General features: G+C 42.9%; 2 protein-coding genes across 2 annotated transcripts; one reads left to right on the forward strand and one right to left on the reverse strand.

The window, feature by feature from the left end:
* Positions 1 to 482: 482 nt before the first annotated feature.
* On the forward strand, positions 483 to 9,170 carry acads (acyl-CoA dehydrogenase short chain). Its single transcript, XM_056403970.1, has 10 exons — positions 483 to 597; positions 4,233 to 4,393; positions 5,151 to 5,300; positions 5,385 to 5,496; positions 6,049 to 6,200; positions 6,292 to 6,462; positions 6,577 to 6,714; positions 7,489 to 7,584; positions 7,682 to 7,738; positions 7,841 to 9,170. Exons 1-10 carry the CDS (start codon positions 570 to 572, stop codon positions 7,991 to 7,993), a joined length of 1,218 nt encoding a protein of 405 aa, XP_056259945.1. The 5' UTR covers positions 483 to 569; the 3' UTR covers positions 7,994 to 9,170.
* A 2,600-nt stretch (positions 9,171 to 11,770) lies between these two features.
* Positions 11,771 to 13,112, reverse strand: cldn5b (claudin 5b). The gene has a single exon (XM_056403971.1). The coding sequence runs from the start codon at positions 13,007 to 13,009 to the stop codon at positions 12,362 to 12,364; it is 648 nt and encodes a 215-aa protein (XP_056259946.1). The 5' UTR covers positions 13,010 to 13,112; the 3' UTR covers positions 11,771 to 12,361.
* Between the last annotated feature and the right edge of the window lie 1,357 nt (positions 13,113 to 14,469).

The following is a 14,469-nucleotide window of genomic DNA, read 5'->3' on the forward strand; positions in this document are numbered from 1 at the left end:
GACCCTCTTTAATGTCACTAGAACCTTTTCTTAAGTAGTTTACAAACAACATTAAATCCTCTTCACGTGACAGGGAAGTTTAGTCATCATGCATAGGCTTCATTGTAAGAATAAATGTCAATAATATTACATTTGATACCATAAATTGAGCTAAATTAAAGAATGTATAAAAGATACATACCTGACATACATTTGGCAGGTTTACATCAAGCTGTGTTGATCTGGGCCACATGCTTCCTTCAAGGGTCCTTGAAATCCCCTTCACCCATGCTCTGAGGTTGTATAATCATTTCATGGCTGTTTGTGTATTTAGATAGGACGACAAAGTTGTTACAACAAAACATGCGGAAATACACTTTAAACCCATGGCTGGCGTCTAATTTGAATCATTTTAAACAATTAAGGTTGAATATTTGATAATATTTGAAAAACGATAGCAATGCCAGTACAAATAAGGTGAATGCTATAAATTCCGACCGCACGTAAACGCAGCGGTTAGCTTCATAACATCTCGGTTATAACCTAATCGCCGGTGGAGGGGTTGTGCATCAAACTGAGAGGAAGGAACCATGGCTGCACTTTTCAAAGCAAGGAAAGGTGAGTACACGGAGAAGACAAAAGTCAGAACAATTAAAGATTATAATAAGAAACACTGCTTTAGCGTGTAGCCTCATATTAGCTAGATACGTGCATTGAAAACACCATAGAGCAGCTGTTAGCTTAGCTTGCTAGGTAGCCGGTACATGCCCCGGGGAAGCTTGCCTATCTCATTATCTTATTTAATACTATAACTGATAACAAGGTAGGAAAAATGTTAACACGAGTCATCTTCAGCTTCAGTCAAGTGACATAAGAAACGCGATGAAGCTAAAATAGTAAACGTGTTCCTGACTGTTAGCTCCTCGGCTAAATAAAGTTAGCCGGCTAGCTGCGAGTTTCTAACCGTTACAAGCTAATTTCCGGTGAGGACAGTCAGGTTAGCTTGTTGTTCAATAGTTCACCTGTTCTTGTAAATTAGAGGGTTTTTTATTTGAACTCTCAGACTGACAGGAAGGTGACTGATGGTGACGTTGACCTTTCACCTAAATAACATTAAGCTAACCACTGAGTTGGTGCTGCCTTCAAGGACCGAAGAAAGTTGTTGCAAACCGCAGCAGCAGAATACAGATAACAGCATGGCAATATTACTTTAGCATTTAATTAACTTAAAAACTGTAAAGAAATTATACAATAAATGTTATTTAAATTATTTTAATATATAACCACCCCTTGAATACTGTTAATCATGGGGGTGTAAATGTGCAGATTTTGGGGTGGGGGGGCAGACAGAGGGAAGAATGGATTCCACTAAACTGTACAAAAAATCCTGCACTCGGTGAAGAAAGTGAAAGGAGGCTGGCCTCTACAACAGGACAATGATCCAAAGCAGACCTCAAAGTCTAAATTAAGAATAGAAAGACTGTTAGCTGCTACAGAAAGTATTTGCATTCTGTTACATCTGCCAGAAGGCTGTACTGACTTAGCAGGGTGCACAAACCTCTGCACATGCTGCAATTACAGTTTTCTATAATTTCAGTTCATGAAAAAATAAAGTAACAAAAGGAAAGGGAACAGAAGGAAAGTTGATTTTTTTTTTTTTTTTTTAAATGTCTGGTTGCAGCAGGAGTTATATTGTATGTATTTACTTATTTTCACTTCAAAAATCTACAAAATATGTAATGCTAAATAAACTTTTGCCACAGCTGTATTTGAATACAACAAATGTAAGTTAAATTGAACCTGATTCATCTATTCAGGATTTATCTACTATAAATACTAATTTGTTGTCCCAGGCAGTGGAGGAAGAAGTATTTAGATTTTAGACTTTTATTAAAGTATCATCTGCAAAATATTCTGGAAGTATCACAAGTAGAAGTTCCCCTCCTTTTTAGTGTGTTATATTATCTGAGTCCTTGTTTTTGTGTTAGACATCCTCTTTAAACTCTAAACATTGATTAAAACCCACTTCTAAATTTTTGAAACCTTTATTTTATTTATGAAAGCAAAAAAAGATGTTTTCTTGTCTAGTTAAAGAAAACCGACAACGACATTTACACTTGTCAAACTTGGATTTGAAGTCCAGAAACTGTTTCAAACACGGTGTCAGTTTGTGAAATCTTTTATTCAATTACTGGAAACAGGAAAAACGGGCGATTTCACTGCTTTGTTTTCACATACTCAATCAGACCAGTTCTAGATCAGAAATCACTACATTTAGACTTGTCAAGTCTTGACTAGATTAACGGGACGAGTAATTAGACTGTTTAAAACACAGTTTCTGTTTTTTGTGAAACTTTTATTTTATTTGTGAAATTGCAAAAAACATTATTTCACTGCCTCTTTCCCATCTGGACCATATTGGACCCAGTCTAGATGAAGAACCACCACACAGGCTTGTCAGAATAAAGGGAGGAACATATATCACTCCATGAAAATAACCAGAGTCTAGTTTCATGTCATGATAGTGGAAGTTTACTGTGTCAGTGAAGTCGCCCAGTTTTATGGCTTTCTGGGGCCACTCCTCTTCGCACTGTCCTGACGGCGAATCGAATGTGACTCCATCATAACAGATCAAATCCAACTGTGAACTTTGTGAATCATTACCCCCCCCCCCATAACATCCTGTGTCACTTCTGGCTCGCCGTAGGCAGCGCCGCAGCTGCAGCTGGGTCTCATTGTTTGGTCTCATCATCAGACCAGTTAATCAAAGGATCATAGAAAAAGTGGATCTGATCACAGCAGACATGCAGCAAACACTGAGTCCTGTTCTACCAGAGGATCTCTCTCTCTGCAGTTTCCTGCTGCATGAAAAGGAGGGAATCAGTGACAGTATTTTTATTTTATAACCTAAAATGAATTAATTGAACATTTTCTTCCCTGTAATTAACTTCCTGAAGGTAGTGTGTAAGTCTCTGGATAGAAAAATGAGGGAACACTGCAACAATTAGTCAGTTAATCCAAAGAAAACGTATGTCCAAATATTTTGATTATTACTTTGATAAATTACCATTTGTTATTTAACGTTTTAATGTTTTTATCTTGGTCTTAACAGAAGAAATAGAATATTTTTGTGGATTTGAAATGTTGGTTTTCACTGTCTTCTGATGTTTTATAGAACAAATGATTAAACAATCCGCAGGTTAATCAATAATGAACGTGATTGTTAGCTCCAGCCCTGAAACAACCTCGCCTCAGTTTGAGTCAGAAACCTGTTTGGTGGGTGTTTTTATGAGAAATGTCAGGTTTACACAAGTTGAAAAACGTTAAACAAAACCCGGTGACGGTTAAGTGAGTGGTTTGTTCATCCACTAAATTGCAGGGAGTTTTTACTGTATGTCGACAAAAGCGCTTGTCACTTCTGTCACTCGTCACGTAGCCCACGTTGAAATGAAGTCTGTCCTTAGATAACGCCGCCCGAGTCCTGTCAGACAACAGAGAGTGAGCAGAACATCTCAGGCTCCTGGTTTTTCCCTCCACAACAAAAGCTTCATCCTCAGGTTTTAAAACCTCAGTGTTTTATTGAGTCTTTGTGTTTTCACTGAAGAGATGCTGCGGAGATGAAACATTCACGCCCCATTGTTGCTTCACACGCCAGTTCGCAAAGCGTGTGTTTGGATTTCGGTGTTCTCTCTGTTGGAGCTGAAATCATTCATTTTTCCAATTGATCGTTCAGATTAATGTCCATCCCAGTTTCCAAGGTGACAGAGTCCTTAAATGTCTCGCTTCGTCCAACAAACAGTGGCTTTTTTCTCACATTTTTTGTCTTGAAAAAATGAGTGAAATGATCATTTATATGAAGGAGTATTACATCCACATGAAGGAAAAAAACTAATCTGAAATTACGGGAATAAAGTCGTAATTATGAGAATAAAGTCATAATATTTCAAGAAGAAAAAGTCACTATTAAAAGAATAGAGTTGTAATATTACAAAAATTAAAGATATAAAATTTAAAAGAAAAAAACATAATTATTATATTACCCATCTAAAACAACACGGAACATAAAATTCTGACTTTATTCTCATATTAGGACTTTGGTTTTGAAATATTATTATTTTATTCTCAAAATTCTGACTTTATTCTTGAAGTTCCAGATTTTTTTCTCTATCATCAGTGTGGCCCTGATACTATAATACTATAATACTATAATAAACTCCTGAGTGTTGAACTCTTGGTGTTCCTCTCTCCCTCAGCTCTCGGCTTGTGTCTCAGCGGCTGTCGAAGCTTCTCTCAGCTCGCCGAACTTCCAGAGACGCATCAGATCCTCAGACAGACCTGCAGGGACTTCGCCGACAGAGAACTGATCCCCATCGCTGCCGGGCTCGACAAGGAGCACTTGTACCCTGCCAAACAGGTACACACACACACACACACACACACACACACACACACACACACACACACACACACACACACACACACACACACACACACACACACACACACACACACACAGACTTATGATTTGATCCAAATTTTATTGTTGCCATAAAAAGCAGCGTGGACGTGGTTCCGTGGTTAATGAGTACATGTGATGACGGTGTTCAGGAGTCTGTTACTTACAAACCTGTAAATCTAAATAAATAAAAGTTTAGATTGCATCCCACTTGTGTGAAATTTTGTCAGACCTTGACCTTTGACCTGTAGCCACCAAAATCTAATCAGTTCTTCCTTGATTCCAAGTTAATGTTTTAACCAAATTTGAAGAAACTCCCTCGAGCTATTGCTGAGATATCGTGTTCATGAGAATGAGACGAAGGGACGTCGACCTGAAAACAATATGGCTGCCGCCGGTGCAGAGGAATAATAATAATAATAATAATAATAATAATAATAATAATAAAAAGGGTACAGTCTCATTTTGTAAATGTCACATTTAAGAAATTAGATGTCAGGTATTGAGTCAGAAAATTGAAGAAATGAATCCTATATGTACGTGAGAAAGTTCATCGATCCGAAGCTCCAGTTCCAGCTCATAGCTTTTCTGTGCGGACACAACTTTAGTGTCGTATTCGGCCGCAGCAGGCAGATGTTTTCAGACAAACATCTGTAAACTGCCTCTGTCCAAACAGCAGACAGACTCGTTAATGTCCCTGTTTCCCGCTCTTCAGATTCAGGAGTTGGGGGCGATGGGGGTGTTGGCCATGGAGGTGCCAGAGGAGCTGGGCGGCGCCGGGATGGATTACCTGGCGTACAGTCTGGCTGTGGAGGAGATCAGCCGGGGCTGTGCCAGCACCGGAGTGGTGGTCTCTGTTAACAATGTGAGTCTGTGTGTATATAAACATGTGGTGTAGGGTTCTGTGAGTCCGGGTCCTGGTGTGTTAAAGGTCTCGTTCTGGTCTCAGTCTCTCTACATCGGACCCATATTGAAGTTTGGGACGGAGGAACAGAAGAAGCAGTGGATCACACCGTTCACCACCGGAGAGCAGGTGGGCTGCTTCGCCCTCAGTGAGCCAGGTGAGTGTGACACACCTTTAATTCCTGCACCTGAGGGACCTGACGTCTCCGTCTGAAATTAATAAACTAACAGACAGGAAATCTCTTTTAAATGATCCCAGGCTAGAAACCGCTGACCTCTCCTTCCAGATCCAAATGAACTGAATTAAGAAACATCACAGAATTATAATCACAGGAGTGAGGAGCTTTTCATCCCAAGAAGATGCTGAAAAACTCCTCCATGCTTTTATTTCTTAATTTACCATTTTATTTTACTTTTATTCCTTTTATATGTTTCATATCTTATTTTTATTGGACTGTTTATTAGTTTTTAATCACATTTTATTCCTACTTTTTATTAGTTTTATTTAACACCTCTTTACTGATCAGTTGTTGCTCTTCAGTATTTTCTTTTCTTTTCATTTGTGTCTAATGATTTTATCTTTGCACTGTCCACGTAGTTTTTGTGTTCGCACCTTTCTTGATAACTGACACATTGTGTTTCCACCTGGAATGAAATGTGCCGTGTGAATAAAGTTTAGCTTGATTGAAACGGCTGAGTGTAAATTGCAGGTAACGGCAGCGATGCAGGAGCGGCGTCCACGGTGGCTCGTCAGGAGGGAGACGAGTGGGTGCTGAACGGAACCAAAGCCTGGATCACCAACAGCTGGGACGCCTCCGCCACCGTCGTGTTCGCCACCACGGACAAGAAGCTCAAACACAAGGCACGGCGCGCCACATTTAGATATCCTGTAACGGTGAGAATCCTCCGTCGCCTTTTGTTGGATTTCCTCTGACCGCTCTTCGTCTCTGCAGGGCATCAGCGCCTTCCTGATCCCCATGCCTCACCCCGGCCTTTCTCTGGGGAAGAAGGAGGACAAGCTGGGCATCAGAGCGTCATCCACGGCGAACATCATCATGGAGGACTGCAGGATACCGCTGGGCAACATGCTGGGTCCTCGTGGTGCTGGATTCAAGATCGCCATGGTACTTTAAAGCGTTATATACCAGAAGCTGTGTTCACATGGAGCCTGTTGAGCCACTAATATTTCAGAATAAGAGCTGATCCATCGTCACAATAAGTCTGTGTGTGTGTCGCAGCAAACCCTGGACAGCGGCCGGATCGGGATCGCAGCTCAGGCGCTCGGCATCGCTCAGGCCTCTCTGGACTGCGCCGCAGACTACGCACACAAACGCACCGCGTTCGGAGCGCCCATCGGCAAACTGCAGGCCATACAGGTAGTAAACTACGAGAAGATAAGATTTAAGTATGAAGGAACATCACAAAATTATGAAAATACTAAATAAACATACAAGAAAAAAGCACTACAACATAAAAATGATGAGAAACTTATAGATTGAAAATATATATAATAAAATTAACAGCAATAATAATCATAGCATCACTTCTGTTGCTCGTGAGAACTTTGAAACAGACAAAACAAACTAATTCAGAAGTGTTTCCAGGGGACACTATAAAAGTGATGCACCCGGCTGAGACGCACCTGTTGTTCAATAGTCTGGTCCATCACTTTTACAGTGTCCCCTGGAAACAGGGCCGTCGTCGTATTTGTGTGTTTGCTTGTGTTGAGCTCTCAGGGCCACCGTAGGAAACGGAGAAAGTGTAGCACAGTCAGAATGTCAACAACTGTACAGAAGGTCAAAGGTCAGGCAGCAGCTATGGGAAATGTAGGATCCAGCTACTATACCGAGGACTAAAAGTCAGGATGTGTTCACATCTGCTGCTTCGATTTGTACCGTTGGTTTTTTAAAGTCCTACAGCGTTAGTGAAGTGTAACAGTGAAACTCTGGCGTTCGCCTCAAACCTGTAAGAAGACAGATTGTGTTGCTCAGAGCTGAAGGTGTCGTCTTCAAATACCAGAAACCAGAGCAGATATTTAATAATCATTAATCATTGACAGCATTCATCAACAGCTGTGATGAATGTTTCCCGTGTCTCAGGAGTGGACCTGTGGCTCCAGGACTAACTGAGCGTCTCTTACTCTTGTCTAGTTCAAACTGGCCGACATGGCTGTGGCGTTAGAGAGCGCCCGCCTGCTCACCTGGAAGGCCGCGCTTCTCCGAGACTCCAAGAAACCCTTCACCAAGGTACAGGGTCGACCTCTGACCTCCACAGGTTTTTACATTCGTACGGTAGAACCTGCAGCCCGTCACCCTCCGCTCTTCTTTTCTCCCCCCCCCACAGGAAGCGGCCATGGCCAAACTCGCAGCATCTGAAGCCGCCACCTTCTGCTCACATCAGGTAAGACACCGACAAACGACAAGGGAGGGATGTAAAGATCCTGAACGAAACCCTCCGAGACGACGTTAATCTCACTCTTCTTTATTTTGCACTTGAACTCAGGCGATCCAGGTTCTGGGCGGGATGGGTTACGTGTCGGACATGCCGGCGGAGAGGCACTACCGCGACGCTCGCATCACGGAGATCTACGAGGGCACCAGTGAGATCCAGAGGCTGGTGATCGCCGGCCAGTTACTGAAGGAATATCAGGCGTAGACGCTCTCTGTGCCTTTTGCTGCAACATGGACGTAAAATCCCAGATCCGGAACCAGACAAGCATCACCTCATCCGTAAAGATAAAGAGGCCAGTGTGATCCAGCTCCACTCGTGAGCTGAGGCGCAACTTTTATACTTTTGTCGTTTTTATATCAGGGTTAGATCAGCGACGCCACAGAAGTCCAGAGGAGACTCTTACGTGTCCGTTACCTCCGATGTCTCGTGTTCAAGGGAATTCAGGAATGAATGTTAAACACTGTAAAGATGAGACAAGTTCAGACTCGCCTTAAGAAGATGTCAGTGTCAGTTTTAAAGGGTCAGTTCAACTACATTAAATTCACTCCGGTCGCACAGACGGTTTATGTTTGATATGACAGCTCTGCTGGTCGCTCCGCTGCAGGTCACAGTGTGAGTCACTGTGAGTGTAGTTTGGATCCAGGATCCGGCCTCAGCTCCTCAGAACCTCGCGTACCGACGAGGACCTCTAGTGACCACAACAGAACCTGCAGGTACATTCAGATACAGACGCTTGAAAACATCCAACATCAACTTCTTTAAGTGTGTTACTTTATAATGTGTTTGATAATGAATAAGTTTAATAAATAATGATAAATAATTGATATATCTAATGTAGATGTTTGATATCTCATAATCAGAGTTTGATAAATCGACACGAGCCGAACACAGAACAGATTTCCACGTTTATAGTGTTATGTGTATAAAGTTTTTGTGATTTGGGTGAACTGACCCTTTAATTTCTTCAACCAGGTTCATTTAGTCTCTTTAACACCTTCAGTACCTTCAGAAAAACAGCTTTTAAATCAGTGTTGAGCTTCTCATGACGAGGTTTAACCACCAGAGGGCGACGCGGTGCCTTCAGGGTCCTGAGTAGAGATCTGCTCTGTGATCAGTTACACACGTTTTCATTTTTCTAATTTAGTTTCTTGAGTGAAGCTCGAGCTGATACTTGAAGTGTGTGTGTGTGTGTGTGTGTGTGTGTGTGTGTGTGTGTGTGTGTGTGTGGCCTGAACCTTCGAGATGGTCGAGGTGAAATCTGTCGGAGGCCGTTGTAACGATGATCTCACAGACTTCCTGTGCCTCAGTGTCTTGTACATACTTGTAATTTATTGTGTGCAGATGATGATAATAATAATAAAAACACCATGACAATAATATAGATGTTGCTGAGAAACGAAGGATTTTATTTCAACATTAAAAACAAACAAGGAGGAACTCACTCTGCAGGTTCTTATCGCATCTTTTATATTTCACATTATCAAACTTCTTCTCACTTAATCAAGTTTCCTGAATTATTTTCTCACCAAACCTCCGAGTGTGTCGAGTCTGTTTTGCACATTTACATATTATATTATTATTATTATTATTATTTGAAACACTTATATTTACAGACTGGCTGTAAATCAGACTGTGACTTTATTCTGCTAAATCTACATGGAAAAAAGATCAAATGCATAATCTCCTAATTGGGACAATGAGGCCTGTTTTCACTCTCACCTCTATGACAGATGTTTTCCAGGTGAGGCTGAATCCAGATGTTTTTTTCCCCTCAAACATTTCTGTATTGAATCAGAAGCAGAAGAACAAGACAAACATATAGGCACAGAAATACAACATATAATAATAGATGAGCAATAATGAGTAAAATTAAATAACAATCACTAATAATAATATTAATAATAATAGTGATGATGATGATATTGATGATGATGATGACAGGTGCAGGCCCGTGCAGCCGTGATGCTGGACGTCAGGTGAGACTCTCCAGGAGAAACCGACGAGCCACGTTTCCTTTGCTGTGAGTTTCTTTATGACGCAGTTTGATCCTGGTTCAGTTCTGGTTCAGTTCTGGTTCAGTTCTGAACCTTCTCCATGGAAACAGTCGATGTTTTTATTCCTCCGCGCCGGCGACAGTCGGAGCCGCCATTTTGTTTTCAGGTTGTCCGTCCGTCCTGTTCTCGTGAAGACGATGTCTCAGCAACACCTTGATGGAACTTCTTCAGATTTGGCAAAAACATTCACCTGGACTCCAGGATGAACTGATTAAACTTTTGAGGCTAAAGGTCTAAGGTCTGAGGTCAAAGGTCAGGGACACGGCGACCTCAGAAAACACGGTTCTGGCCTTGTGAACTTAATATCCCTGTAACAGCTTGTAGGAACTTCTTCAAAATTTGGCACAAACGTTCACTTGAACTCAAGGACGAACTGATTAGATTTTGGTGGCTAAAGGTCAAAGGTCAAGGTAACGGTGACCTCAGAAATCACACAAATGGTTTATATTTTATATGGCTCTGGATAAACAGGGATGTAACCTGGAACTAGTCCGAGTGGCGGAGGGATACGACCACGAGGAAGTGATTCTAGCGCTTACTGTGAATTTGAGATCACAGTGACTCACCACCTACTTAGTGTGTGTGTGCACTGTGTGTGTGTGTGTGTGTGTGTGTGTGTGTGTGTGTGTGTGTGTGTGTGTGTGTGTGTGTGTGTGTGTGTGTGTGTGTGTGTGTGTGTGTGTGTGTGTGTGTGTGTGTGTGTGTGTGTGTGTGTGTGTGTTCTTTGTGTTTATCCACGTGAGGGCACTGATTGCTCCACTGGTCCAGATCTAGGCCAAGCTTCCTGAGGCTGGAGTTGCACCCCTGCTGATTGTGCTGATCCTGGTGATAGTCCGCTGGGTGCATTGTTCAAAGCCGCCCCCCGACGCTCCTGCGCAGGTCGTTTTGGGCTCCGTCGGGGGTGTGTGAGCCGGGGACTTGATTATTAACGTGTCTGGCTCTTGTTTGTTTCCTTCATTTCACACACAAACAAGGACACATGTATGATTTATTTATTCTGAGAGCTCGTCACGCGTTAACTTTGCCCTCGTTACTGACGTGAGTCTGATGAGAGCGTCACAGGATTTGGCTCGTTGTGATTCTCACAGCGACGTCGCACAGAAAGCCTCAATGGGCCCCATCACCCTTTAAATATGTCCACTGTCCCACCTGTACGGATACCTGAATCAACACCCACACACAGAACACATTTATAAAAGTCCATCTGAATATCTCATCCTTTTTTCTCTGCGAGGTTTTAAAACTTTATTTCTGTCGCTTGTTTTCGGTGATTTCATTAAATTAAAACAAAAGTGGAAAGACTCTTACTCTGAAAAGACAAGCTGGAGTCATGGATTAATTAGGTGTCTGTTGTAATATATAAGCTGCTTTTAAATCACTTCTTGAAACAAACTTTTATTGTCGAGCTTTTCCATATTTTATTTGACTTTATTGATTACTGTTGCTTTTTTATTCATTCGTTTTATTGATTTTTACTTATTGGTGGCTCGGCCTTTGCTTTATTTGCATTATAATACTAAAACATTTTAATTTTAATTAAATAAAAAAAAACTTGCCTTCTATGACTGCACTTTAGAAAAGGGCTGTATATTATTATTATTATTATTATTATTATTATTATTATTATTATTATAAAACCTTAGAAACTTAAAGGCACGATTCAAACATGTTGCTCCATTATTAAACCTGAAAACACAGGATCTGTCGTCCTCTCAAACTAAACTCACTTTTACTTATTTCATTGTTTTAGATGCAAGAAATAATCTGTCAAACTCTTTATTTATTCTGCAGGAATGTCAAATATCACATTTCAGGATTGCAGAAAGATCCCAGGCTGTTTGAGGAGCCGCTCCATGTCGGGCCCCTGTTCCTCTTCATACTGATCTCTTTAAAATCTTTATATATCATGTCATAGACAACAAAGACAAACAGTTACATGTTTTTTTTATTTGTTTTTTTAGAAAAAGTTTCTATGAAAAGACAATTTAAAAAAAAATGACATGAAGTTCAAAACACTGTACATGATGCATTCAAATGCAAATTCCCTCCTTTGATCGCAACATGAGTGTGAGGGCTTCACTGTGGGAACCGACCTCATCAACACAATGAGTCCACAGGGAGGGGGGAGGGGGGGGTCTATTTACAATGAAGCCCTGCAGCTTTTCAACTCAACCTGCACAATGACGTCATTACAACACCTGTGGCAGCAGGTTCCAGCCTCAATCAAACGTTTAACTTTCTTTAATGAATTGTTGTGTGTGTCTCCTCAGACTTGGACACGTGATGCGCTAAAAAACAGAAGAATAAACTTCTGCTGCCGGAAAAAAATGATTTACAAAATGACATTCAGTTCACGCTTAGTTCAACAGTTACAGCCACTGTGTGCTTTAAAGTCTCGTGCGCACCTCGCTGCACCAGGTGTCACCTGACAGGCTCAGCTTCCTGTGGCGCTTCATTTCAGCAGAAACTCTCCAGATGCTCCAGCTGCTCCGGTCCCCGGTGAAGACCCGGACTCAGTCTACACATAGTACTTCTTGTCCAGGTCCGAGCTGGCTGTGATGGTCTTGGTGGGAGCGTATTTGATGGGGGACACGCCCCTGACCACGGAGGCGAAGGAGCAGCACAGCAGCGTCCCGCCGAACAGCAGCAGCGCCGCGGCCGCCCAGCCGATGTAGATGGCCGCCCCGATCTCCCTCTTCTTGGACGGCGGCAGCTGCGGGTTGTGGAAGTCCACGATGATGTTGTTGGCCATCCAGCAGAGCGGGATCAGCACCGACAGCCCGCTGATGATGTAGATGACCCCCCCGGCGTACACCACTCTCGCCTTCACCGCCTCATCCTTGATGCAGTTGGTGCACTGCGCCCCGGCCACCGTCACCGTGAGGCCGACGACCCCCAGCACGGCGGAGATGATGGTGAGGGCGCGCGCAGTCTGCAGGTCCTGCGCGAGGGCCAGCACCGAGTCGTGGATTTTGCATTGCATCTGCCCGGTGCTCTGCACCACGCAGGACATCCACAGCCCGTCCCAGATGGTCTGAGCCACCACGATGTTGGAGTCGATGAAGGCGGTCACCTTCCACATCGGCAGCCCGCAGGCCACCATCACCAGCACGGAGCCGGTGACGCACAGCGCCATGCCGAGGAACTCCAGACACACAGCGAGCATGATGGTCCTGAAGAGAGGTGAAGTCAAAGGTGTGAAGGTCTGTGTCCTGTCTGTCTCTGTCTCCTGTCTGTCTCTGTCTGGGTCTGTCCCGCTCTGAGTCTGTTCATTTATGGGACCTCAGCACTGACGCTGCTGCTGCACCTCCACCAAAACAAACCCCACGAACTTTGAGCCAATCAGCAGTGAAAGCATCTCTGCCTCAGCCAATGAGAGCAGCAGCATCTCAAACACACACACACACACACACACACACACACACACACACACACACACCCCCTTCCACTGAGTGTGAGAGCTGGAGCTCCAGATGTGCGGGGGTCTTCCTGTGATTCAGAGTCCGAGGGAGTGAAGAGGCAGGAACAGCAGCTGAAGGATTTCCAACTTATTATGTAGGTTAATTATGTAGAACACACACACACACACACACACACACACACACACACACACACACACACACACGTTGATGTAGAGACAGAATCATATGTTCTGTGGAACATACTCGCACATCCCGTCAGACCCACAGCAACGTGAAAACCACATTCTGGGTTGAAATCCGGATGTCTGTCCCCCAGCCCCCCCACCCCCCACCCCGCCACAGCCCCCACCCCGCCCCCCCAGCCCCCACCCCCCCCCCCCCCAGCCCCCCCCCCCCCCAGCCCAGCCCCCTCGTGTTTATTATTGTAACCATGACAACTGATGTCCAAAACGCCTGCCACCGCAGGGGGAAAAAACGACCTATATAGTCGTCCAGGTTGGAGGAGTTGTTGGTATATTTATTTTAATAATAATAATAATAATTATAAACTTTATTTGTATAACACGTTTCATAGAAGAAATGTTGCACTAAGTGCTTTACAACAAAGAAACTCCATGTACCAGATGCATCACATGAACAGTGTGAATATAAAAACAAGTTCAAAACATTCATGTAAAATGAGATGGAATAAAAAATAAATTTATAAGGAGTAAATAAGTATATGAAAGATTAAAATAAACAAACCTTCCCTTCAACTCTACAGAGAATTTTAGCATCTTTCAGCTCATTGTTTTGGTTTTATGGCAACGTCCCTGTTTGAGTTTGTTCTCCAGCAGCAGACAGATGTTCTCATGCAGACACAGTGCAGCGTTTAGCAGCTACAGAGAAGCTGGTGGAAACAGCTTCATCAGGTGACACATGAATCATCGTGTTGATGGATGTGAGAATAAGAAACGCTCTCAAGTAAAACCTCTTCACTACTCCACTTTACCAAAGAAAAGACGTCTGAGTCCGGCAGGTGAAATCAGGTGAAAGTTAACGAGCGTCTGGAGATTAGTCAACAATCCTTTGGCAAAGATCCAGAACAGTTTCCTAACAGTTGTTGGCCTGATGGACTCTTTCTCTGGAAACACTCTTTATCCAAACATTTCCCAAAAGCTGATGTACAACATCAATAACTTCATCTGCCAAGGGACGATGTTCC

Source organism: Seriola aureovittata, chromosome 18 (genome assembly GCF_021018895.1).
Source record: "Seriola aureovittata isolate HTS-2021-v1 ecotype China chromosome 18, ASM2101889v1, whole genome shotgun sequence".
Lineage (NCBI taxonomy): Eukaryota > Metazoa > Chordata > Actinopteri > Carangiformes > Carangidae > Seriola > Seriola aureovittata.